At 38.6% G+C, this 27,311-nt stretch overlaps 2 protein-coding genes across 2 annotated transcripts; one reads left to right on the forward strand and one right to left on the reverse strand.

Moving 5' to 3' along the window:
• Positions 1–131: 131 nt before the first annotated feature.
• Positions 132–27,223, reverse strand: HEATR4 (HEAT repeat containing 4). Its single transcript, XM_070931277.1, has 16 exons — positions 26,304–27,223; positions 22,975–23,162; positions 21,727–21,864; positions 19,417–19,617; positions 18,404–18,550; positions 15,503–15,691; positions 13,194–13,354; positions 11,281–11,385; positions 10,739–10,857; positions 9,874–10,054; positions 9,506–9,575; positions 9,048–9,237; positions 7,260–7,338; positions 6,018–6,189; positions 5,317–5,378; positions 132–311 (listed from the first exon to the last, which is right to left on the reverse strand). The coding sequence occupies exons 1-16, from the start codon at positions 27,221–27,223 to the stop codon at positions 132–134; spliced, it is 3,102 nt and encodes a 1,033-aa protein (XP_070787378.1).
• RIOX1 (ribosomal oxygenase 1) lies at positions 3,454–5,358 on the forward strand. Its single transcript, XM_070931278.1, has one exon. It carries the CDS (start codon positions 3,461–3,463, stop codon positions 5,291–5,293), a length of 1,833 nt encoding a protein of 610 aa, XP_070787379.1. The 5' UTR covers positions 3,454–3,460; the 3' UTR covers positions 5,294–5,358.
• Positions 27,224–27,311: the final 88 nt, after the last annotated feature.

Here is a 27,311-nt window from a genome sequence, read left to right on the forward strand (position 1 = left end):
ACTGTAAGTGCAATGAATAATTGCATTTAGCTACCATTCTTTCTCCAAACCTCTGAGAGGCTATAATCTGTACATAACCACAGAGGCCCCAGCCAGAACATTTGTACCTTTTGCAGTGAAAGGTCAACCTGTTATGTCTCAAAATGAATAGCAAATTGTGTTCCTGTGCCCTTTTTAAAGTCCTTGGATTCTTTATGCTTTTCGGTAGTTGTTGGTTTCTTGACATGTTTCTTCCTTTCTGCCTTGTGCCTTTTTAGTGCCTCATAAAAGGCTCTTTGTGTCCAGGGATTTGGAGGGATTCCTAACCAAGGCTAAAATACAAATAGTAAAGCAAAGTATCAACAGAAGTGAAAACACATAGACCCATATATCCTCCCATATATTGACTTAACATTAACATTGCAACCTACAAATCATTTAGACCCATATATCCTCCCATATATTCACTTAACATTAACATTACAACCTACAAATCATTTAAGTTGGCATGCTGTTTGTGAACTATGGCTATTAACTATTATCTAACGATTATAATCAAACTGTGCATTACTTCATAGGGATCATCCAGATTCTTCAACTGAAATCATATGGAAAGCCTTGCCTAAAGTAAATTCTTCTGCATGGAGCAGTGGTGAAATCCAAATTTTTTAACTACCGGTTCTGTGGGCGTGACTTGGTAGGCATGGTGTGGCTTGATGGGCGTGGCAAGGGAAGGATACTGCAAAATCCCCATTCCCTCCCCACTCCTGGGGAAAGGATAATGCAAAATCTCCATTCCCACCCCACTCTGGGACCAGCCATAGGTGGTATCTGCCAGTTCTCTGAACTGCTCAAAATGTCTGCTACCGGTTCTCCAGAACCTGACAGAACTTGCTGGATTTCACCCCTGGCATGGAACCTTTCAGGTGAATTGCACTACAATTGCCATTAGTTTCAAAAGGCATGTTGGCTGGCTAATAGTTAAGTGTTATAGTCAGAAGATCACAAATAGGGATCACAGGACTGTGGGGCACTGAACTGTTATAATTGCAATATGGCTGCAAAGTGCCTGAATCGTGACATGGAATGGCTGCAACAATGAAGATTATTTATTTATTTATTTTATTTATTTATTTATTTATTTATTTATTTATTTATTTATTTATCTATCAAACTTATATGCCGCCCTCTCTCCAAAAAGAACTCAGGGCGGCTCACAACAAAGATTAGTCATAAGTCTCCTTGTTAAGCACTATCATGACTTTGAACAGTCACCGAACAAGCAGCACCTGTAGTGATCTTGTTGTAACCTGTCTGATATGCCTTTATGGAAAAACAAATGCCTTGACTTCCAGGTCCTTTTAGAATAAAAGTATGGGTGTACTGCTTTCTCCATGGCAATTTTGGCACTGCCGCTCCAATGTTGATGCTGCATCAGCATCAATTGCATAAGCCAATCAGAAGTTGGAGGGAAGTTGCCAATGACTGAAGAGAACAGATTTCAGCCAAAATTGTGGTTGCCACTAAAGAAACACAAAACACACATATCGGAAGACTTGTATCAGGAAAAGATGGAAAATGCTACTTCCATATCAGATAAGGAAAGCATGAAATTAGCTGTCTTGGTTAAGCTAGGAATGTGAGGAGATCTGTGTTGTGTGATAATGTCCTTAAAGGTGTTTCACAAAGCATCTGTACCAAAATTCAGGCACAAATTTGCTCTATTTGTAAATTCTTGAGTTCGGATTTGTTCTATTTGCAACTACTTGGGCACAGATTTGCTCTATTTGCACATTCTTGGGTTCAATTGACAGATTGGGAAAATCATATAAAAAGTACTTTTCTTCTGTCTGAATTAACTACGTGAGATATTAGCTTTAATACCTTGGGATATGGGGGGAAAGAAGAAAGCATTTGATTACCTGCTTCTTTGTTTTTAATTTTTGTACGAATGGAAATGGTAGAAAAACTCACAAAACCAGAACATCATTTGTCAAACGATTGATAGGCCTACTGCATAACTTTTAAATGCAGATGATAAAGGCATTATTTCAGTTTCAACCTTAATGAGAAAAGCATTAAGATAAGCTGTCTCCTATTGTATGGACAATTATTTGGTTATTAATTACAAAATGAAATAAAATAGCATAAAATTATGGTTTTTTCCGAGGGACCATATACATATATACTGTGTTTGTAATTAGTAAAATGGGAATATTTATTTATTTATTTATATAGTCATCCAATTCAGAAGAGGATTCTAGGTGACATGCAATTTGATGAAACATGAAAAACAAGTAATTAAACATAATTGGTGCAATACTAGAACATAAAAAAAAAAATAACAGACTAAAGAAATAGCAGTTTGTGAAGCAGTACTGTTATGTGATGTGCATTGAGTACAGAACGTCCTGGCATTAGGACCACTTGTTCAGCAACACTTCTGTATATATTTTTTTTCATCTGTTCTGTCATTTTCTTTTTTTCTATCTCCTTTTTTCTCTGGTTCTTCTTTTCCTTTTTCACATTTACTATATTTTTTTCTTTGTATTTCTTGTTATATATGCAAAATATTTTAATGAAAACTACTTTTGAAAAAGAGGCGTCCTACAGGTTATTCTGGTTATTAGGAAATTTCTGATTACTAGGAAAAACTTGTTAAGTGAAAGAATAGTTGACAGCAGTGAGGATTGTTTAGTGATGTGGTTTCACTTTCACCTCATGGTTTCAAGTAAATGTTGGACAGTCATCTGTAGGCGATCCTTTAATTAGGAGTTTTGCATTAAACAGAATTGGCCTGCATTAATATTAAACATTAAGTTGGAAAGACGGCATGTTCCTAAGTGAGACATTTTGTTAAGTGAGTTTTGCCCCATTTTGCAACTTTCCTTGCCTCTGTTCTTAAGTGAAACACTGCAGCTGTTAAGTTAATCACACGGTTAAGAGAAATCTGGTTTCCCCATTGACTTTGCCTGTCAGAAGGTCACAAATAGTGTTTATATGATCCCAGGATGCTGCAACGGTCCTAAATATGAGTCAATTGCCAAGCATCTGAATTTTGCTCATGTGACTGTGGGGATGCTGCAACGGTCGTAAGTGCGAAAAACACTCCTAAGTCACCAATGCCGTTGTAACTTTGGACAGTCACTAAATGAACTGTTGTAAACTGAGGACTACCATCCCCACAAATGATTGTCCAATCTTTTAATCTCTAAATAAGATTGCAGACTCGGCACTGCGGCAGGTTTCTATCCTACAGTTAGGCGGGAAGGGCAGGGAGGGAATTTTATATTAAACTAAACTAGGGACTCCAGGGACAGCTCGCATTGGCGGAACTCCACACTCGAAACAGCCCCCACTTCTTCTTTGACGTCATAATGGAAGGGCGGAGCTAATTCATGAACAGGAAGAGGGGAAAAATACGCCTTGGCCGGAAACCCTTCGTCGCGAAATTCCCCGAGGCGGCCCGTTCTTGTCCGGCATGGCGCTGCTGAGCCCACGTGTATCTGCCCGGGCCGCCTATCATTCTTTCTTCCAACTCGGCGAAGGCGACCAGCCGAAACAAACCCCCGGCCCGCCTCGTGGCGTTTCGATCTCCCTGAAGCGCCGAGGAGTCAAGAAGCGGCAGCTGAAGGGCTCGGCAGGCAGGAATTGCTCTGTCGCATCCGAAGCGGCCGACGGGGAGCAGCCTGGAGATGCGTTCCCGCTTTCGGGTACCAAGCAGAAGCGAAAACCGAAACGGAACAATATCTCGACTTGCAAATATTTGGCTCCAGTGCAGAGCCGGCAGAAGTTGCGGAGGAAGGCGGAGCGCAGGCGGGCAGACCAAAAAGGTCCAGAACCACCAGCAGCTGCGGCGGCGCTGCCCCATGGAGAAGGGGAGCATTTCTACTCCCGGGAATTGTTTTCAAGCTGCTCTCTCCCGTCTCTCCTCCAAGACCTGGAAAAAGTCCAGGATAGCCGGGAGCGAGCTGCCAAACTGTTCCAGTGGCTCATAGCTCCTGTTTCCTCGCAAGAATTCTTTGATCAGTACTGGGAGAAGTCACCGCTTCTGATCCACAGGCACAACCCAAATTATTATCAGGATCTCTTCTCGACTGCTGAGTTTGATAACATCCTACGCAACCACAATGTCCAGTTTGGTGTCAACTTGGATGTGACCAGTTATGAGGATGGGAAGAGGGAGACCCATAATCCTGTGGGCAGGGCAGTGCCAGCTGTGGTCTGGGATTTCTACAGGAACGGCTGTTCCCTCAGGATGCTGAACCCTCAGGCCTTTTCGGTTACCGTCTGGCATGTCCTGTCTGTCCTACAGGAGCAGTTCAGCAGTATGGTTGGTGCCAACACTTACCTGACTCCTGCTGGAGCTCAGGGCTTTGCCCCACATTATGATGATATTGAGGCATTTGTGATCCAGCTGGAAGGAAAGAAGCATTGGCGGGTTTACGCCCCCAGACAGCAGACTGAGATGTTGCCTCGCTTTTCAAGTAGCAATTTTAGCCAGATGGAGATTGGTGAACCAATTCTGGAGACTGTCTTAGAAGCTGGGGACCTGCTATACTTCCCCCGTGGGTTTATACATCAAGGGGATTGCCTCCCAGAGGCTCATTCACTCCACCTAACAGTTTCCTCCTACCAGCAAAACTCCTGGGGAGACTTGCTGGAAAAACTTCTCCCTGCAGCTTTGCAGATGGCCATTGAAGAGGACATTGAATATCGCCAAGGCCTCCCTGCAAACTATCTGGAATACATGGGTGTCATAAACACTGATGCCGATGATCCACGCCGGACCATCTTTCTGCAGAAGATCAGAGGTTTAGTCACAAAACTAATGGATTATGCACCAGTTGATGCTGCAGTGGATCAGAAAGCCAAGTCTTTTTTTCATGACTGCCTTCCTCCCATGCTGACTGAGACTGAAAAAGCATTGAGTGTTTTCAGGCATCCAGCACGGTGGGAGAAAGGAAATGTGCAAAACGTTGATGTCCAGCTTGAGAAAACTACCCAAATACGTCTACTTCGATATGGCATTGTCAGGTTGTGCAATGAAGGAGATGCTACTTTGCTGTATTATACCACAGAAAACTCAAGAGTGTACCACAAGGAGGAGCCTAAGTATTGTGAAATAGAGTCTGAATACATAGATGGAATTGAAATTTTGGTCTCCTCTTACCCAAATTACATCTGTGTGGATGCCCTTCCTTGTGGTTCTTTGAATGATAAGATTGCCTTGGCAACTTTTTTATTTGAGAAGGGGTTGGTGATTACTAAAAAACCTCTTTCATCTGTCAACATAAAAATAAATGAATTGTAAAAAGTTATTTTTCTTGTACTTACTAATACATTTAAGATAGCAATCCAAAGCTTTGAGAACTTCGTGCTTGGAGTTTGTGTCTGATCTGCAGAAATAAAAGAAATATATATATGTATGTGTATATATATATATATTAGATAAACTATAGCAAGATAAAGGATGTAATTTGAGCTACATTTTAAAATGTTTATAACACAGTGTTTATTCTTAACTTTGAAAATCAGTTTTTGTTTTTCGAATTGTGGGTAGATTAAAGTAGTGACAAAAATTATTCCAGTAGAAGATTACAATAGACATAAATGGTAGACCTAAAGCTTTTTCACTTGAAAAAAAATGGAAATATTGTTTATTTAAGCCCACTGGGTTATGTGATTAGAAATAAAAACAAGCACTAGATCTATATGTAATATAGTTCATTAGCCACAGAGCAGAGAAAGCCAATCCAGTACTAGTTCAGATATGTAGTGGATCTGTTATTAATTTGAGCAACTCTTTACATTGGGCCTACAGACTACAAATCAAGCAAAACATATTTGGCAGAATTCATTTATGCTCACAAATAAAAACACAATTTCAGAGACTCTATTTTAGAAGTTCTTTTCTCTGTATGTTATGTGAAACAGTAATAGCTTTCAAGCTATCTAGAAAGGATGCTAGGGAGAGAAAAAAATGGGTAAAAAATAACTAGTGTTCCATCAAACGTTTTCATTCCATTCTACGTTACCAGTGAAAGCAGTTTTAACAACATTAAGGAAGATGTCACGAATATCTCTATATGCAAAGATGTCTCCTTTTTCCCGATAAATGCAGTGGGCTTCATGCCACATCTTCTCTATTACTTCTTGAAGTTTTATTACTTTCTCTATCACTAGGGGTTTTTGGCTTAATCTGGAAATCTGCAACACAAATTGTACATTTTTTGTACCATTTACCAATATAATTTACTCCATTCACAATTCTTGCATCATCATACTAAAAAGTTTTGCCCTTTCTTAGAATATGGAAGTAGAATAGGGGAAATATGGTTAAAAAGTGAGCTGCTAAACTAAAACAGTTAATAGCTTTTAGTTTATATGAGAAAGTAAGTGTAAGATTGTGCTTCTAACTTTTTTCAGATACTTGTTAAGCTACTTGAAGCTTTGCCCATTTGCCAGTTGTTAAGGTAATTAGGTGAAAAATCAGGGGCTATATGAGTTGAAATAGCATGGACAATTCAAGTTATGGGGTTTTTTTACCACTGTAGAGTTTTGCGCACAGCAAATGTTAATTTTCACTAAGATTCCTGTTTCTTTAGTTCTCCAAGCGTAGTGTAACATAAAGGATTTTGGCAACTAGTAGCTCTTATTCCTGTAGCTATAGATCTCAGTGTTGGATGCTGTGCAGTCTATACCTCCTACCTTGTGACATATTTTGTCACTTTCCGAATGCACATATATCTTTTCTTAGTAAACTTTTATGAACACAAAATACCTCTTGTTTGACATGGTAGTCAATTCTCTGATTATTAGCTTCTTACATCTGGAGGGATATTGATGAAGTGATGCATGCAGCAGGGATTTTCCTCATTGTGGTATAGTATCTTTTGGAGAATTAAATACATACTTGAACTTCTTCTATATGAATACAATTAAGATATGCAGAAGTCTCTTGCTTATTATTACTTTGTGGGCTCCTACAGTCTGTCTCTGCATATAAGCCAACAGTTGCTTCAGAACTTTGGAATATGGCCATGTGAAATTCATGCTGGCTATCTGATCGCTCCCATATGATCCCAAGGCCCGATATGTAGCAATTAGCACACTTTTACATATTACAATTTCATATTGCTTCAAATTTTCAGAAATTGCCAGTCTTTAGAAATGTGAATAAGGGAAATGACAAGTTTCTTTAGGTGTAGAAAGAGCTATGTAATCTTGGCTTCTAAAAAAAATAAAGCACCAGAACATTTTAGATTGTATTTTTTTACCTCATTCTTGATTTTTTGGATCATTTCTTGCTCTTCCTCTTGTTCAAAATTGAAATTTGTCACAGCACGGCTCACTTCTCTGTTCAGAGAAATAGGCCTTTTTGGAAATCTCAAAAGTCAAATCTACATTTTCATTTTATTTAGAATGTATTTATATCTCATCCCTCCTCCCCTAGGAGCATTTATTTTTATCTTTGCTGAACACACAGCATCTGATACACTTTTTCTGTAAATCTGAGGCTAGTGCAATACTATAGAAATTTCTTGCTCCATTTGTAGTTAAATATCCAATTCTTCCCCAAATTTAGAAAAAGGCTAATCCCAGAGAAAACTATTCCATGATTAGGCCCACACACTCTTTCAGATGTGTCAGCCTAAGTTTCCATCCTTTCAAGTTAATAGAGTCTGTTGTCACTGAAACCCTCGGACATTAGAAAAATTCCAATTTTTTCTTTAGATATCTGTGTAAACCTAGATGAAATTATTTTGCTACTCACAAGAATAGATCCTCTTATGGAATCTCCACATAGCAATAACATTTAGATTTATATACCACTTCACAGTGCTTTACAGCCCTCTCTAAACGGTTTACAGAGTCAGCATCTTGCCTCCAACAATCTGGGTCCTCATTTTACCAACCTCGGAAGGATGGAAGGCTGAGTCAACCTTGAGCCAGGAATCAAACTGCCGAACTGCTGGCAGCCGGCAGTCAACAGAAGTAGCCTGCAATACTACATTCTAACCACAGCTCACTTAGTGCTACAAGCCTGTGCACAAGTTGTTTGGCAATACATTTCATTGACTTCAATAAGGAGTAGACATTTAGTGACAGGACTGCATAGTGCATAAAGTATTTGGAAGTATTTCAATTAATAATGCCTATCATGATTTGACTAAAGTGTATGAATGATATTTACTGAAGATCTATTACTGTTGAAAAGCAGCCTATATGATAGTCCTCGACTTAATAACCTTAATGGAGGCTGGTCCAACATGGTCTTAAGTTATAACAATTGTAAAATGAGTCATCCACACAACCAATCCAATTTTATGATCTTTTTCATGGTGATCGTTAAGTGAATCCTGCATTCATAAAATGACCACTGTGGTGGTTAAGCAAATACCAAGGTTGTTAACCACACCAATGTTTCACTATGATCTGGTTTTGTAGTAACACAACTGTAATGCCAGTTTTTGCAAAATTGTTGTGAAACATGATCCTGTGACTACAGGAGGCTGCAAATGGCTGTACATGCGAGCAACCAACATGCACTCATGGGGGTGGGTGAGCAACTGTGGAAACTTTGGAACTAATTCATAAGTAGCTCCAGGGAGGTCCACTTCAAACAATCACTAGGCAACCAGTCATAAAATAGAAGACTAACTATAATTGACTAGACTGCTCTCAAATAATTAATAAAATGTTATGGACAGGATTCAAAGATCGCATCAAGTCTTGTCTTGCTTTATAAACTATATTTAGTAGGATTCGTGAGTCACAAACGATGGTTTAAAAATCACAGTTGGCAATACAGGCCATTATTGTCCCATCCCCACTTCCCATTACTATAGGAATAAATCAGTGCAGTGGCAAGGAACGCTTACATTTGAAGAATAAGGGTTTTATCCCTCAAAGGTATAATAAAACATGCTAGCCGAGGAACGCTAGAAGTTTAAAATTCCACGTATCTTACAATTGCCAAGGTGAAAAAAACAGTCCTATAGAATGTTCTCGGAGAAGGAACTTTCTAAACACATGAATCATCTTCTATTAAAAAAATAACTTACTCTTTTACTTTCTCATTTGGTTCTAGTATCATTCTCATCAGTAAAGTAGCCCGAACAGTTTCATCCTGCATTTTGAGAGTGATGATACTCCGACAGGCTTCCCTCCGTACTCCAGGATCTTCTTCATAATGAAGGGCCCAGAGAAGAAGGTTTTTTAGGTAGGGACTTGCCTCACCTATCTGACCCAAAGCTGTCAGAAAAGAAAATGATAGTTGCTTTGACGTTTTATGTCAAGAAGGTGAGCTTATGGTCTCTGATCCAGTATTTGCAATGCAATACATACTTCCTAAAAGTTAAGCCTTATTCAGTATGTAAGAAGACCAGCTTCCTGTTCTTTTAGTGACAGACTAGATAAAGATTCTCACAAATAAGGTAACATCCAAAATTACAGTTACAAAATAATTTATAGATAGGTTCAAACTGTAATAAGAATTCTCAACAGTTTAATAATACAATACCTCTGATGGCAAGGGCTTTGATTTTCCATAAAGGATCAGTCTGCATGATCTTAAAAAGGCATCTTAATACCTGTTCAACAACAACAACAAAATCTGTTGACTGATACAGAGCCTTATTCATAGATCTTTTTTAAAAAAAATAGAGTTATTCATATTAAATAACATACATAATTTATCCCAAATTAAAAGCAGGAACTAGAGAACCAAGGCCACAATATGCAATTACAGGCATACACAATAAAAGCTTATGAAGGTAAACACAAATAAATAATTATGTATTATGACTTGCTAAATACTGATAAATCCCTGACTCATCATTTATACCTTTGCATACAAATCCTTTATCAATCATTTTAGTGAACACTCACTGTCTCTTCTCTAATCTGAAGTGCTCCAGCTGCCCAGCAAGCTTCTTTTCGGACAGCTACAAAGTCATCGGAGAAACATTGAAGAAATCCAGGGAGCAGCCTGGCTGTCATGAATTTCAGCCAGCCAATCATAGAAAGAGCTTCCACTTTCTTCCGGCAGTCTCCCCTTTTTAGATTCTCTCTGAGAGGATAAGGATGCTATTAGTGAATGATAAGCTCATTTGATTTATGCATCTAAGGCATAATAAAAGAAAATATATATTGAGGACAAAGCTAAGTAATAATACACAACAACTTCAATGCATGTTGAATCAGCAGACATATTTGTCCTCATGCTATTCGTTGCTATGTTTAGCATAAATAATTATAAATCAATCAAAATTTAGGGATCCTAAAATGTTTTAGGAATCCTTTTAAAGAACATTGGAAGACATATGTGCAAGCAAAGGGGTAAGGGCCTTCTACATCTCATACATATGACAACTATTTTTTGTTGTCACATTTCCTTTCTGCCATCTTCAAGTGTGTTTCTCAATTTTGGGAAAACATTTTTATGAGGTACAAAGCTACAGGAATGCAAGAAAGCTATCTTTCCTTGCAGGTAACAGAAATTCAGGCCTTTGTGCATGAAAAACCTTTATACAAAACATGAATATCTTTCTCTTTTTATCATCACAAAGAACAGGCGGTATCATGACATCGATGGCAGTTTGCATATAAATATATCAATGTGAGATATCATTTCTCTTGTTAAGATATTATGACTCCATAATATGGAGGCAAGTTTATATCCAATGGAGATACCATACCACATCTATTTTGCTAGATAAAAGTACTGATACCACAGGTGATGTTTGATGCTCACCTCAGCTGGTCATGGACTTCTTTTCCAAGTTTCAAATGTCCCAAAACCTTGGCAGCTGCCTGGCGTACCTCAATTTTCCAATCTGTCCACATCAGTTGGACAATTTTGTTCTTGAGGTCCTATTTAGAAGACTTTATATAAGTCATAAAGTGACCTCATATAACACACATAACAGTTTTTTTAAATCCACCTTTTTTTTTTTTAGAATAATGTGTAATTTCTGATTTTAATAACTCTGTGGGAAACACTTTCAGAGATAACCATATAGAAAGGCCGAGTGTTTCCCTCAAACAAAAAATGTAAGAAGTCCAAAGAGACTGCTCTTTGTCTTTGCATAGGGAATAAGAGAAGGGAATGTTTTTGATAAGTCTCTTGCCAATATCTACCAACAATAATAGTTCAGTTTAAAAGCCTTGTGTAATTTAATTTTTTTACGAGAGGTATTTTCCTTTTGTTCAGGTAAAATGGAACCTCCAATAAGCTATCAGAAAAATAGCATCACCAATATTTTTTGCATTTCCAGTTCATGGGATGAAACATACCTGGGTGACATTCCCTGGAATACGAGACAATGTTTTACATGCCAAAGCCCGATGTATCCATTGATAGCTGTTCAATTCTGATGCCAGTAAACAATGAACCAAACCCTGAAAGCATTCAATTAATAAGGAACCTAAAAATACTCTATAATGTGTTCATATGACATTCTATACATAGACAGGAAGAAAGGGGGATTTATAATTCATCGCTCAAAAGGATATAAAGGGTTTTTAAAAATTAAAATATCTTTTTAAAAAACTTTTTCATGATTTTTACAGTATATTGGTATCAAACAGTATATTTATTACATTTATGTACATTTCGTGTGCAAGTTAAGTTTTGGTGTTGAAGATTTAACTTGCTAATAATGTGCATTAATACCACAGTTATTTTTGCTGATTCTTCACATTCGTTGAGCAATGAAAAAAGGAAAATAAAAGTAGCAAAGCATTTTGTGTGTGTGTGTGGAGGAGTGAATGGGATGTGGGCTTTTGCAGGAAACAATTAGTTCATCTCGTTTCAAGATTGGAAAGTTCTGTCTGTGACTCTAATAGACTCAATGCCAAGTTTGGCCTTGCTCTGCATTTGGAAATTGGTTCTCTGGCAGCGTTCCAAGTGAGATAAGGTGTGGGTTGATAAACATTCCTCTGAAAGAAATGTTGACTATGAATGAACGGAATTCACAGTCATGTTAATAAAAGAGATTTTACCGGGATTAAGATTTCGCTTCATGCTTTCTAAGGAAGCCTAGGTCAGAACATAGGAAAGAAATTAAGAAATTAAGAAATGTGGATGTTATATGTTAGTATCTGATAATTTCCTGATAATTGAACTGCTGAGCTAAGATAACTTAACAGAAGATAAATGGCAAAGTTTTTGAATTCTAGGCTGATACACTACAGTTAAAATTTATTCCATTGGTTTAAAGCAAAATATCTTCCTTACTATACTAGGTTTGCTGTCTCTCTCCCCTCGCCCCAAACTAGTTTAACCTGAAAGCAAAGGGAAGAGGAAGAAGAAAACAAAAGGAAAGCACATTAGACACACTGATGAATGAAAATAGGAACTGCAACATTACTTTAGCCTGGCTCAGAACTGGAAGCAGAGTGATGTTTTGAAATTGAGCATTCCAGCGTCCATATCATAAAAACAAAATTTAATACAACAGTATAACCACATCCCACAATTTTTTGGAGCTACCTGATTGGTGAGGTCCCAAAGGCAGGCTTTTTAGATGACAACCATGTTTTTTAACCTTTTGAAGAAATTGGCCATAGTGAATTTTTCTGCAGCATGCATGTGCCAAGAGCCTAAACATTGGTAAACTCTCCTTGAAGCCTGATATTCCCTGGCGGCCTCCCACCCAAGCCAATTCTATTTTGCTTGTGAGCTCAACAAGAAAGATGAGGCGCTGCCCCTGCTGACACACTAGTGCACAAGGTGTGCATCCAATAAGGTAAAGTTAAAGGTTCCCATCGCACATATGTGCTAGCCGTTCCCGACTCTAGAGGGCGGGTGCTGATCTCCGTTTCAAAGCCAAAGAGCCAGCGCTGTCCGAAGATGTCTAAGTGGTCATGTGGCCGCTGGCATGACTAAACGCCAAAGGCGTACAGAATGCTGTTACTTTCCCACCAAAGGCGGTTCCTATTTTTCTACTTGCATTTTTCACATGCTTTCGAACTGCTAGGTTAACAGAAGCTGGGACAAGTAAAGGGAGCTCACTCCATTACACGGTGCTAGGGATTCGAACCCCTGAACTGCCAACCTTTCGATCAACAAGCTCAGTGTCTTAGCCACTGAGCCACCGCATCCCTCGTGCATCCAATAATGATGGGCAAATTGATTCAGAAATCCTCAGCGGCCATACCGATCCTGTGCTTCCACCACGTTCTTCTTCCTGAGTGTTGATACTTACCGTGTGTTTGCTGAGCCGAGCTAACAAAAGACATGCCTGTTCTTCTGAAGCATCATCGTTTTCATCAAAAATCTGAGACAGAATCCTTTTTACTACCTGGAAACTGCTAACTCCTTCCAGGGCTAGAGCTTGAGCTGCTGCCCAGCTGTCTGCAGAATTACCTAACAAGAAAATGAGAATAAAGGCAGAATCCCCAAAAGATTGCTTAAATATGGTAACTATTCAGGGATAGCATAAAAATATCATTCTTTTTTGGATAAAAATACAGTAGTCCTCGACTCATGACCACAAATGAGCACAAAATTTCTGTTGCTAAGTGAGACAGTTGTTAAGTGAATTTTGTCCTCTTTTACAACCTTTCTTGCCACAGTTGTTAATTGACTTGTTAAATTAGTAACACTAATTGTTAAGTGAATCTGGCTTCCCCATTAAGTTGCAAAAGGAGATTGATCACATGACCCCAGGACACTGCAACAGTCATAAATGAGAGTCACATTGCCAAGCATCTGAATTTTGATCATGTGACCTTTGGGGACGCTGCAATGTGAAAAATGGTCATAAGTCACTTTTTTCAGTGCCATTGTAACTTCAAACGGTCACTAAATGTACTGTTGCAAGTCAATGACTAGCAGTACATCATTTGATCTACTCCTAAAGAAAGCAATGTAATTAACCAATCCTGTTGCTTTTGAATGGAGCTTAATGATGTACAGGAAAGGCACAGGGTGTTTGGAGGTGATTCATGTCCCCATTTCTCCTTTAGCTGGATGAGGGTCCTAGTCTATACAGAATAAGGCAGATGACCTTACAAGAGAGATGCAGGAACCTTTACTTAAGCAAAAGGGAGGCTAAGCTTTTTTAAAAATCCAGAACAGTGAGATAGCATTCAGAAGCAGCTGGGACAGACCCTGGTCTGATTCACTGGAGTATAAGAAGGAGAAGAAGGTAGTCAAACCTGTAAGATTCAGGTATCATATCCAATCTCAGTAAAAGTTGTGTTAGCCTTACTATGGAGTTGATTTCCTGGCCTGGTCTGCCCAATAGGCCTGACATCAATCTAGCAAATTAGATTGAGCAGCACCTCCTTCTCTTTTTTATAGCTCAGTGAGGCATTTATGTGAGTTACATGTGACTGTAATCTCTTTGTTTTGGACTTAAAAAATAGGTAATGGTAATAGGTAATGCATATCTCTGTCAGGATCACTTTCTTGATACTCTTCCTAGCTTAGCATATATCCAAATAGTGTTTGCTGAAGAAACAAGTTAGCATGGCCAATAAAGGAGAATATTGGGGAAGAATATCAGGGAGTATTCCAAGAATATCAGGGTTGACATGAGGGGTACTTGGTGCTCTCTGAGCTTGGTTGTTTTCTTGCAGATGCTTCATTACCCAAACTAGGTAACACCATCAATGCTAGACCTGAACTTCATCAGATTAGCCCTGATGATGTTACTGTTAGAAGGGAGGAGAGGTTTTCCCTCCCCGAGAATTCGAATTTCCCGGCTGGGAGAGTGTTCCGGCGCCGCGCAAAACCCTGAGAGAAGCAAGCTGCGTGAAAGCAAGTTTTCTTTATTTTTCAGGAAGTCAGATCGAGCGCAGTCACAGACCAGCGTTCCTCGGTGAGCTGACATAGTTACAAGGTAAGCATACATTTTTATACTTTTCTGTACAAAGGAAATTCTTTGTTACTTTTGTGTGTCTGTCTTTTGTGTGTGAGTTTGTGGATCGCCCTGTGTTTTCTTATTCTGAATCTTTCCTACTTGAGATTGGGTGGTGTCTTAGTTATTTGATTTCGCGTCCTTTTGTTTCCTTCTGCTTTCATTATTTTTCCTTTTGCCTTAAGCTGATCATGTTGTTATCAATTAAGCCCTTACTCCCGGCTTGGCTCTTATCAGATTGCTGGGGCTATTGATTAAATCTTTTCCTTTTGCTAATCCTCTGCCATCCCTTTTGTTTTGCTCTCCTAGTTTCTGCTGTCTTGATAGTTCCTTTCCTGGCATGTCCTGAGTCTTTTGTATGTGTCATTTCCCTGGGTCCTCTTTTGTTCCTAAATGGCCCTGATGTCCATGTGTTCTATTTTGGGAAGGTCATTTTCCTATGCATGTGGCCTTTGCCTTTCTGAGTTGATTATGTCCTGCTGGTCCTGGCACTGTCTTGGTGGTGTTCCCCTCCTACAGTTACCAAGTTTGGGTAATGAAACATCTGCAAGAAAACAACCAAGTTCAGAGAGCACCAAGGACCCCTCAATTATCATGGCTTTATGGATTAGTGACATTCATACAGAGGGAGAAAAAAGATTTTTACTAACCATTTATCAGAGCTTTCTTCATGATAGACTGTGCTTCTGGATTTGGTTTCCACATGGCATAGAAGCATACTGCAGCTGCCATTCGTACATGGGCATCCGTGTCAAACAGAGTTTTTTGCAGCAAGGGTTGTATTTTTTTCGGTAAATCCTTAATTTCTATGTCTTTTGTGGAAGCATCTAGTCCTATTTCTGAGGAAATCAGCACATGTGCATGATGAAACAGTGCCGGATTCTAAAAATATACTTAGGGTAGGTTAAAAATTAATAATTTGTTTTATAAATAAATTGCTATGAAGGTTTTGTAGCTTTTGAAAGATTTTTGCTTTCTAATGGTTTCAGAAAGGCTTTTAAATGTGCATTGCAAAGGGCATGACTCTCTTCAGAGATAATGGAGAGAATTAAAAAATAAAATGAAGTAAGTCATTGTGCATTGAAGATCATTAAAGTATTTCTTAGCTAAGCTTTGGAATGTGCATCCCAAATTAGAATAGAAGAACAGAAAAGAACAGAACAGAACAGAACAGAATGGAACAGAACAGAACAGAACAGAACAGAACAGAACAGAACAGAACAGAATAGAATAACAGAGTTGGAAGGGAATCTTGGAGGTCTTCAAGTCCAACCCCATGCTTAGGCAGGAAATCCTATACCATTTCGGACAACTGGTTGTCCAATCTCTTCTTAAAAACTTCCAGTGTTGGAGCATTCACAACTTCTGGAGGCAAGATGTTCCACTGATTAATTGTTCTAACTGTCAGGAACTGTCCTTAGTTCTAGGTTGCTTCTCTCCTTGATTAGTTTCCATCCATTGCTTCTTGTCCTGCCCTCAGGGCTTTGAAGAATAGTTTGACTCCCTCTTCTTTGTGTCAACCCCTGAGATATTGGAACACTGCTATCATCTCACCCCAAGTCCTTCTTTTCATTAAACTAGACATATCCAATTCCAGCAACCGTTCTTTATGTGTTTTAGCCTCCAGTCCCCTAATCATCTTTGTTGCTCTTCTCTGCACTCTTTCTAGAGTCTCAACATCTTTTTTACATCATGATGACCAAAACTGGATGCAGTATTCCAAGTGTGGCCTTACCAAGGCATCAATGTGTATTAATTGCAGTGGGGCAAGAGGATAGCATCATTATTTATTTATTTATCAAATGTATACACTGCCCACCTCACCATCTAAGTGACTCTGAATAGTTTACAAATGAAACCCATAAAATCCATACAAAGATAAAGTGAAAAAGACACATTAAAAAAACAGATGGAGTGCCCTCTAACGACCAATCACCTCAATTGTTGCATACCACTATTGGATCTCCATGCTAATTGACAGAGCCAGGTCATCATTATTATTATTTATTAAATTTCTTTGCTGCCCATCTTCCCTAGAAGGTGACTCTTGTATATTTATATTTATATTTAAAATGTTAGAAATCCAAAGTCAGTTACCAGCATATTTGTTTTAAATCCTCAATTTTATATACTGGAACTTCTGGGGCCAGACAAACCCATTGATGTGACTTAATGGCTGTACTTGCTTATAACAATAAGCCAAGATTTTTAAACTACAATCAGCAAGGTATAATAGGCTGATTCACATTCACAAAAACAATTAAGTACATTATAGTTCAATATAAAATTCAGCATTCTTTAAATTCTGGACATATAAAATCCTATGACATTACTTCATTTGCAAGATTCTATAAATCTCTCCTAACATTTCATGACATCTAATGCAAGAAAATATTATAAATATTATAAGAACGCACATAATGTTTCAGCATTCTTGCATGACATTTTGTAAAATGTTGCTGTTCTCATGCAAAATCTCAATATCATTTGGAATATCATCTTACAGGAACTTGTGAAATTTTGTAAAGTTTGGTAGTTTTGCAATTTTAAAAAACAGGTTAATTTTGATTTAATTTAGGTTACTTTACTGATTCATCTCAGGGTTAAGATTAAATATGAACTACTAGGTCAATAAAAGGCATTTCCTTTCATTGTCCTGATATAAAAGTACAGTTAGTCCTTCACTTACAACCACAATTGAGCCCAAAATTTCTGCTGCTAAATGTTAAGTGAGTTTTGCCCTATTTTTCAACCTGTCTTGCCACATTGTTAAGTGAACCACTGCAATTGTTAAGTTAGTAACAGGCTGTTAAGTGAATCTGATTTCTCCATTGACTTTGCTTGTCAGAAGGTTGCAAAAGGGAATCATCTGACCCCGGCACACTGCAACCATCATAAATATGAATTGGCAAGTGTCTGAACTTTGATCACGTGACTATGGGGATGCTGTTAAGATGTAAGTGTGAAAAACAGTCATAAGTCACTTTTTTTCAGTGCTGCTGTAACTTTCAACAGTCACTAAACAAATTGTTGTACGGCGAGGACTACCTGTGGTATCAAATGCATCCAGAAACCGAATTGTTTTCATATATGTTCTGTATTATCCTCTTTTAAACAACCCCACCTTGCGGGGTGGAGTCTGGGCAACTGAATGGAGCTGAGTATTTACTGACCAGATGCCTTTCCTGTCACCAATGCGGAGTTTTTTCACCAGATATATTCTCACTCTGCTCAAAGAGAGAAATATCAGACTCTACCTAGGATCAAACTCACAGCCTCTGGATTATGAGGCAAGAGCTCCACCTCTGGGCTACCGCACTACTCTTCATATGTATTTTGTATGATTTCTTGAATTACTAGTGAATGGTATCATCCAATAGGTTCAGTTAAGCCTTCTCTTATGTATAAATAGATGGAACTGCAACCCAACTTGCCTAAGAAGACATCAGAGTACTTGAATCAGTTACTGTTTATATCCCAGCAGCTGTAGTATCTAGTAATTCTCAATAAATATAAGTGAAATGATAGAAATTTCCACCCAATGCATCTACCTGACTTCTGATTTGCATTTCGGACTTTACAGGGACGCTCAAGCACAGCAGAGGCACAGACAAGTAGACCATTGATCCGATTTTGAACATGCAAATCAGCAAGGTCTACAAGTATCCCTTCTATAGTTGCTGTCTGCCAATGAGGATCTGAAAGTTAAGTACAAAAATACCATAAGAAGAATGTTGGAGAGGATATTTATTATTCTACTTTTATTCATTAAACATGAAAGTCAGTCAACTGAACATTTAAATTATTATTATTATTATCGTTATTAATTAAATATGAAACTCAGTCAACTGAACATTAAAAAATGCATCACAAATACCATTGACTGGTGCTAGTGGTTGATATGGGTTGCTGCCAGAGTCGTAGGTATCAACCAAGTACCTTCTAAAGATGTACAATGTCCCAAGTAGCGCAGTTTTTTGCAGTTCCGCTGGTGTTATTGCAGGAAGCTGCAATTTGCTGGTGTACCTTATAAAATTATTATTATTATTATTATTATTATTTAATCTTCAGTGAGATTCACAGCCTTTGAGACTGGTTAATAGCTCAGCAGCTCGAGTCTAACCAAGGACCTAGGAACTGTCAAGGTATCGTCGGAGGATGTAAGCTGTTCCAAGTAAGGTGGTTTTTTGTAGAGTCAAAATGTTGAAATCCGGTATTATTATTATTATTATTATTATTATTATTATTATTATTATTATTATTATTATTATTATTATTATTTTTCCCCAAAAATAAAACCCTGTCTTATATTTTTTTTGAACCCTGAAATAAGCACTTGGCCTTATTGCCATGCGCTCAAAAATATTATCAGGGGATGTCTTATTTTGGGGGAAACAGGATATTATTATTATTAATAATAATAATATTTCAAGTAACCCATTCATAACAGGTTAGAGGGGATTTGACAATTATTAATGGCAGCACTCAAAACAGAAAACTGGCCATTGTCTTAAATGGGCTTTAACAAATTAAAGCCAGAACTAGAGTAAGAGTATGTACTTACCAAATTTCCAGGCAGCTTTCCATTGTTCCAGCATTGTCTTACGGATGCGAACAGTTTCAGATACACTCTCTTCCTGTTTAGTGCACGGATCTCTTTCTCTTTCATTTGGGTCAGGTGACTGTATTTCATCCACTTGGGAAAAATCTTCAATAAGAGTGGGAAGTGTTTTCCAGTGGATCATTCCCTTCTGTACTTTTTTAGCTGATCGAGAACAATTTTAATGAAAGCTAGTTAGTAATTCATTCATATTACCTCTTGTTTGCAAAAGTGATGAATGAAAATAAATATTAATGTCTAAACAGCAAATTTGACTTCCCCTGGCTGGCTCACTTTATATAGTGAATGATTAGGGCAAAATTTTAAATTATCCCAATGGCTTTTGTATTGTTCAGAACAAATAGATAATATCTGAATAGAAATGTTATTTCCACATTGAAATTCAGTGAATATAGGTAGTCAAGTCATATGAAGTTAAAGCAATTTTTTTAGCTGTGAATGCTGGAGCAGACGCATTAGCGAGAAAAGGAAAAATGGAGAGTTATTTTAAGGATTCGAATGATGAAAGTGAATTACATAATAATCAATAAATAATGAAACTCTGATAGATCAAATCAGGAAAACAGATGGAAAAATCATTTTGAAAATCCAGGGAAGAGTTTACATAATTAAATTGTTATTTAATTTATTATGAATTCAATTATTTACATAATTCAATTATTTACATAATTAAATAGCAGTTTTTCTTCTTTCCCATCCTGATCGCCTATCTATGGAACCGACAATAAAACCACTCAGTTTTTGTGAGGAACTAGAATTTTTTCCCATGCAAAACAAATCCCTGTTGGTGGCCAAGCAGACTACTTCACAATTTGTGGGCTGAATATTTTTATCCATTAGCATGTTCCAGAACATGAGGCAAGCAGATTGCACCTAGAGGAAATCATGTGATCATAGTCCCACTCTGACTGTAAGACTACAGGGCACCTGTAAAAAAATGGATGTTGCTTCACTGGAATAGCTATGGTCATCTTGACTTTTTTGATCCCGCTTTCTCCTATGGGGAACAGATAATCTGTATCAGGATATTTTCTTTGATTAAAGGAGAAAAGCTATATCTAAATATTTCCCTGGATAAAGGTAGATTTACGACTGTAACTGAGCCCATGCTTTCAGTCATAAGTCATGACAGTTGTAAAGAGGGTCATCCCATGACTGCACCTGATTTAATAGAAGAATAGAAGGACTTCTGTTTTAGGACTACTTTGTGGCAGTCATTAAGCAAACACCATGGTTGTTGAGCGAACACCACAGTCATTAGAACATAGAAAAACAGGGTTGGAAGAAACCTTGGTAGTCTTCTAGCCCAGTGGTCCCCAACCCCCGGTCCGCGGACTGGTGCCGGGCCATGGAGTACCTGGCACCGGGCCGCGCAGCGGCTGGGGGACATGAACGCTGCAGCGCAAAGGCTCCTGGGCCGTGCGCAAAAGCTCCTGGGCCGTGCGCAAAAGCTCCTGGGCCGTGCGCAAAGGCTCCAGGGAAGAGAGCCCCGCGCAGGTACGCACGTGTGGCCCAAAGCCCCCACCCCTGCGCGCGCTCAGCGGGCCACGGTAAAATTATCAAAGGCTGATTGGTCCGCGGCGATAAAAAGGTTGGGGACCACTGTTCTAGCCCAATTACTTGCTCGAGCAGGAGACCTTATACAATTAGGGGAACTCATTATTCAGGACCACTTTTTGCCCAAAATTTGTAGCCATTTGATCATGGGGTGCTGTAAACAATCATAAATGCAGGCCAATTATCAAATGCCCAAAATGGTTCATATGACTATGGAGGTATAGATATCAGAACTTTGAATCCTGGTCACTAACCGAAGATTACTTGTAATTTCAAGAAGCTATGTTGGAATATGATTAGGAAATTGTGTGAAAGAGAAATAATAGAACTTAGACCGATACCAAATTTAAATTAAAATGTTTTAAATATAAGGACGCAAGTGATTAAAAACATTACAAACCTACATCGTTCCAGTTAAGGGACCTTTTTCATGTAGGATTTACAATGAAGTAGATATTTCTTCACTTTCGTGATTTCTGTGAGAAATCACGTTGAAAACAAGAGTAGTCTTCCACACACACAAAAAGTGAAAGTGTGAAAATCTATCCTCTTAATTTCATTTTTTTAAAAAAAGTGATGATCATTTTCATCAAATTATTTTGATATATTAACATAATTTTGAAAGCAATTTTTCTCTCTCAAATGAGAATGGTGAATAAAATATGGGGGGAAATCAGCACAGTGCTCCACCCTTACTTGTCCTTTTTGGTGATTTGAAGCTCCAGATTTCTGGAGGTCTTGGGTAGCATTGTTCTAGATGTTTGTTATATTCATCATGATTATCCAGAATGATACGATCCTTCTTGGTTTTTTGATGGATAATCTTGGCTGACCCTGAAAGTATACAGGAAGAAGAAAACCATTAGAACTTAGCAACATTATTTCTAAATGCTGAATGCTTTTCTGTATCCCATAAGCATGGTACAGTACAGTGGTGGGTTTCAAATTTTTTTACTACCGGTTCTGTGGGTGTGCCTTGGTGGGCGTTGCATGGCTTGGTGGGCGTGGGTAGGTGGGTGTGGCGGCGAAGGATACTGTAAAATCTCCATTCCCTCCCCACTCCAGGGGAAGGTTACTGCAATATCCCCATTTCCTCCTGATCAGCTGGAACTTGGGAGGCAGAAAATAGATGGGGGCGGGGCCAGTCAGAATTTTTACTACCGGTTCTCTGAACTACTCAAAATTTCCCCTACTGGTTCTCCAGAACTGGTCAGAACCTGCTGAAACCCACCTCTGGTACAGTAGCTTATAGTGTTTAGACGAGGTCCTATGTGCAAATCAAAGTTTAGGCACTAATTTTACTGGTTGAACATCTCTGAGTCTATAACATTTCTGGAGTCCTTTGAGGAAAATGAGAATCTGGCAATCTGACAAATGAATGAGGCCAAAGATTCATCTGGTCTAGCATTTTATATCATTCAATGGCCAACCAGATGCATTGGAGAAACTCACAAATATGGGTTACGAAAATAGCAATAGCATTTAGACTTATATACCGCTCCACGATGCTTTACAGCACTCTCTGTATGGTTTAAAATGTCAGCAACTTGCCCCCAACAATCTTCTCCTCATTTTACCGATCTTGGAAACATAGAAGGCTAAATCAACCTTGAGCCCTGTCAGGTTCGAACTCCTGGCTGACGGCAGAGTTAGCCTGCATACTATATTCTAACCACTGCATCACCAGGGCTCCTCAGTCTTCTATCACCACTGCTATCTGCAATATTAAAAATTTCCAGATAGGACAGACTGCTACACAACTCTCAAAATAAAGACATCATTGTTTTAACATCTATTGTTCTAGTAATATTTGTCATGTGTTTCGGTACACAAGATTTGATTTGGCAGAGTAGAATTTTCTGCAAGCTTATAGTTGAACCAATTTTGGAACCAGTCTTTCACTCTATAAAGTTAAAGCTCTTTAGTCAATCCCCTGATGCTTACCAAAATAAAGTTCTTGTTCAAAGGCATTCTGAGTCACATATGAACATTTCCCAGTCCTGGGGTGCAGCCGCTCACGACGTTTAACAGGAGCCGCTGGTCTGAGACGTTTCGTTGATATTTTGTCTGCTGTTTGATTGGGAAAGAGTAGATCATCCTCGCCTACCACTCTTGCATGAAAAGATGGTAACCTGGAAGTTTTCAGTGAACATGATTTGTATGGAAAGAAAGTTAACTTGATTTATATGGAAATAAATCAATAAGCATAACCAACTGGCCAAGCTGGTTAGCTGGATAGAAATTATAGTATATATTGTAATAGACCTTCATAGATTGCTATATTGGAGAAAATAATGCAACTCGTGATTTATCCAAAATGGGACCCATCAATCACAAATGGAGCTTATTTACTATAGTAGGGTTTTATGCTCACGGAATACTCTAATTTTATTATGCCTTTCAATCCTCTTCATGCAATGCCTTGAATCACTCATTATTAAGTAGATTTATAAATAAAATAAAGTAATAAATCATAATATTTGAATAGTTCTTAGAGCTCAGATTAGAACTAGAACTGAGGCCAGAAACCACTTAGTCTGTGCAAGAATTTAAATTCAAACCTCCACAATATATAGATTAGAATCTCAGTTCATTGTGGTTTCTGGCTTCAGATCTACACACCTGCAGAGATGTTCTGACAGATGCTATCATAACAACAGGTAAGGCTGTGGGAGGACCAGCAGTGAGAAGAATTGAAGGAGGAAAAACAGCTACTAAGAGAAAAAATGAAAAATGTAGTGTCAGGAGGGAAGAGAGAGGTGGCAACCAGTGGTGGGTTCTAACTGGCTTTACTATCGGTTCGTGCACGCGGTTTGCATGCGCGCCAAACTTGCGCTTTGCGCAAGCGCGTTACGAATCTGCTCAGCTGAGGTACAGCAATCCGCTCTGCCGCACCTCTCAGCTGGGTGAAAAAAGAAGAAATATAAGGTAGGAATAATGCGGGGGCGGGCGGGAGGGCCCAGCTCCCGATGAAAGAGAACTGGTTCGGTGACATAATAGCATCACCGCTACCGGCTCGGTCGAACCAGGCCGAACCAGGAGGAACCCACCACTGGTGGCAACCCTTTAAATAGTCATTAATTTAGTAGTAGGCAAGTTCATACCAAAAAAAAAATCCTACTTAAGAACCATAGATTACAGGTAGAACTGGATTTTTTTGCAGTTTTTCCATGTTTTGGAGGGGGTTTCTTTCATTGGTTTGTTTTTATTCCATGTCTAATGGATAACTAGACATCTGTTTATTGTGGTCTAAAAAAGCCATCCTAGCAATCGGGTACCTCTGGGAACCCCATTTAATAGATATTGAGAAGTTAACCACATAAACTATGGTAGTACACGTAGCTCTGTTTTCCTGTTTTTTTCATTGTGTTCATTGATCTGATTTAATGGTTAAAAATTAATTGTATCATAGAACATGAAGATATAGACCTAGACAAAGATAGTTATTTTTGTTCTGTACATGGGAGATATTTACTTTTGAGAGATTTCCCCTTTGTTTTTCCTTCCCATGTTCTCTTCAACAGTCACCAAGGCAATTTTTACCTATAGTTCCTTGCTCCATTGCAAAAGGATCTTTGTCCTATCTCTGCAACACAAGCTGGGGCACACAAGTAACAATTCTTTCTGGGGTAAGCTTAGAGGTAGGGGCCTATCCTGCTCTGCTTCTGTTGGCTATCTAAAGCCATTATGTGTACATTCTCCCCACAAGTTCTCAACTGCTGATTTTCAAGGCCACTTGTCTATTAGCAGTGGAAGACTCAGGTTTTCCATGTGCCAAAAATCTTTTCCACTTTTCTTGCCAAACCATAAGTGGTAAAAGACGCAGGGTGGGAGAAGAGGGTGGGAAGTGAGTTTTTACTGTGTCAGTTCTCTTGGCATTTCCCGCAGAAAGGAGAAGGGACCTCCTCTTGTCAGTTCTCCAGTCTGATATGGGTAGAAGGAGTAGTGGGGCAGATAAAAGGAGAGGACCTTTGGGGTACCAGTTCAGTTGTGGGGAGGTGTGTGTGTGGGGAGGTGATATTTTGATTGTTTGATAAACTTTAATAAAAGAAACCGGACTTGTTCTTTTCAAAATCTTTTGCACGGTTTTTGTTTTACTACAGGTTCACCATTTTACTAGTGTTGCCTTTGCCTTTTTTACTACCCTGATTATCTTTCATAAAACTGCCTTAATGTTGTCCCTTCATTTTTCAAATATAAAGAATGGGCCAGAAAAATAACCCATTTAATCATAAAAGCAGCATAGGCAATACTCGATTTACAACAGTTCATTTAGGGACCAAAGTTATAACAGAAGTGAAAAAAGTGACTTATGACTATTTCTCACACTTACGATCATTGCATTACAGCATCCCCATGGTCACATGATCAAAATTCAGGTGCTTGATAGGTGGTTCATATTTATGATGGTTGCAGTGTCCTAGGGTCATATAATCAGCTTGGTGATCTTCTGACTAGCAAAGTCAATGAGGAATCCAGATTCATTTAACAACCATGTTACTAACTTAACAAATGCGATCTCTTAACAACTGTGGCAAGAAAATTTGTAAAATGGGGCAAACTCACTTAACAAATGTTTCATTTGGCAACATAAATTTTGGGCTCACTGTGGTCATAACTCGAGGACTACCACTATAGTATATTCCATGCATCCTTAATTGGAAGTAAATTCTATAGAACTTGCTGAGATTCACACCTTATTGAAAGATTTATATCAGGAGGAAAAGTAATAATATCCATGGAGTCTTTGGTGCCCTCTGAGCTTGGTTGTTTGTTTGCAGATGTTTCATTACCCAACTAGGTAACATCATCAGTGCTAGTGAGTGTTGGATTTGCTCTCTGTTTGTATACTGCAGCTTGCCCTGCCAGAGTTGGTGAAGGTATGGTTTATCTCCTTGGAAGTTCCTTGATTAAGTTTTTTTCTTTTTTGTTTGGTATCATGCTTAGCTGGGTATTGGTTAACTGTGACATAACTTTTTATTGTCTCTTTTGAATGGTGTGTCAGTGTAGTCTATCTCCATGTGTCTATTAATGACTGATCAAGGAACTGCCAAGGAGAAAACCACACCCTCACCAAGACAGGCAAGGCAAACTATTGCACATTAACAGGGAGCAAACTCCACACTCACTAACACTGATGATGTTATACAGTATAGTTGGGTAATGAAGCACCTGTAAGCAAATAACCAAACTTAAGAGAGCACCAAGGGCTCCAAAACTCAATTCCAAGTTACATATTTTTTTCTATTGTAATAATAACTATTGTGTCCTACCTATAGTAAGCAGCGAGAGATGTCTCTAGCTTCTTTTGTTCATCTTTGTGAATAGGACCTCCTTCCACTGTTTCCTCTGCTAGAATTCCATCCAGTAATTCCACATCATTTTCACAAGGGAGTACATATCTGATGCTGTTCCAATCGTACTTCTGTTTCTTGAAATGCTTTAGCTTACCCTGAACCCAACCTCCCCAAGAGGTTTGATTGTTCACAATCCATTGAGCTGTTGTTTTGCTTATCTTTGTTAACAGTGTTTCTTCCCACCCCAGTTTTTCTTGTTCGGGTTCATCCCAGACTGTGAATTTGGACTGTCTTTTCTTACTTGAGACTTCTAACTTCTCAGGGGGTTTGGTTGGGAATGCCTGGATATTTGGAAGGTCAGAAGAAGGAGGAGAAAGAGGAGGAGGAGGAGGAATGGGTACCAGCAATTTGGGTTCTGCTTGGGTACTCTCTAGTTTGGCTTCCCAGATACAGTCTTCTAAGAACAGAGGGAGATTCCTAGAGGTTTCTTGGACAGGAACAATTTCTGGTTCCCTCAAATGAGGTAATCTTGATGGTTTCAGTTTTCTTGGTTTCTTTAGCTTTTTAGGAATATCTTCATCTTTACATTGACGAAGAATAGTAGAAAAATCATATAGACCTTTAGGGTCATAATCTTTATATGATAAAGCTGATGGCTTAATGGTTTCTTTGGAAAAATGAATGCTCTTGGATACATTCTTAAGACATTGTTTCTGATAATGCGCATAATGCCACTCAGCATGGCTAACATCTTTCTGATACATAAAAGGCATTTTTGCCTTCATCACAGACAACATAGCTTGGTATGATGGCAAGTTCTTTCTGTCGACTTTGACTTTTAAAGTGGACTCAGAAGGAAAGACATTTTGGCTCTTGAACAAATTAGAGACCTCCATTTTATCGAGAATGGTAAGACTTTTGACTAGTGGCTAGGTAGCTGTGTGGTTTTTTAAAAAATCAAACATTTCAAAAAAAAATCAAATT

The sequence above is a fragment of the Pituophis catenifer genome, unplaced genomic scaffold, assembly GCF_029215685.1.
Source record: "Pituophis catenifer annectens isolate HBS135680 unplaced genomic scaffold, rPitCat1.0.hap2 SCAF_1, whole genome shotgun sequence".
NCBI classification, from domain to species: domain Eukaryota; kingdom Metazoa; phylum Chordata; class Lepidosauria; order Squamata; family Colubridae; genus Pituophis; species Pituophis catenifer.

Coding starts and splice junctions, on each gene's coding strand:
- RIOX1 (XM_070931278.1), top strand. CDS start 3,461: ATGGCGCTGCTGAGCCCACGTGTATCTGCCCGGGCCGCCTATCATTCT.
- HEATR4 (XM_070931277.1), bottom strand. CDS start 27,223: ATGGAGGTCTCTAATTTGTTCAAGAGCCAAAATGTCTTTCCTTCTGAG. Junction 11,386..13,193: donor CTCGGCTCAGCAAACACACG/GTAAGTATCAAC, acceptor GAATGCTTTCAG/GGTTTGGTTCATTGTTTACT. Junction 6,190..7,259: donor TCCAAAAAATCAAGAATGAG/GTAAAAAAATAC, acceptor TTTGTGTTGCAG/ATTTCCAGATTAAGCCAAAA.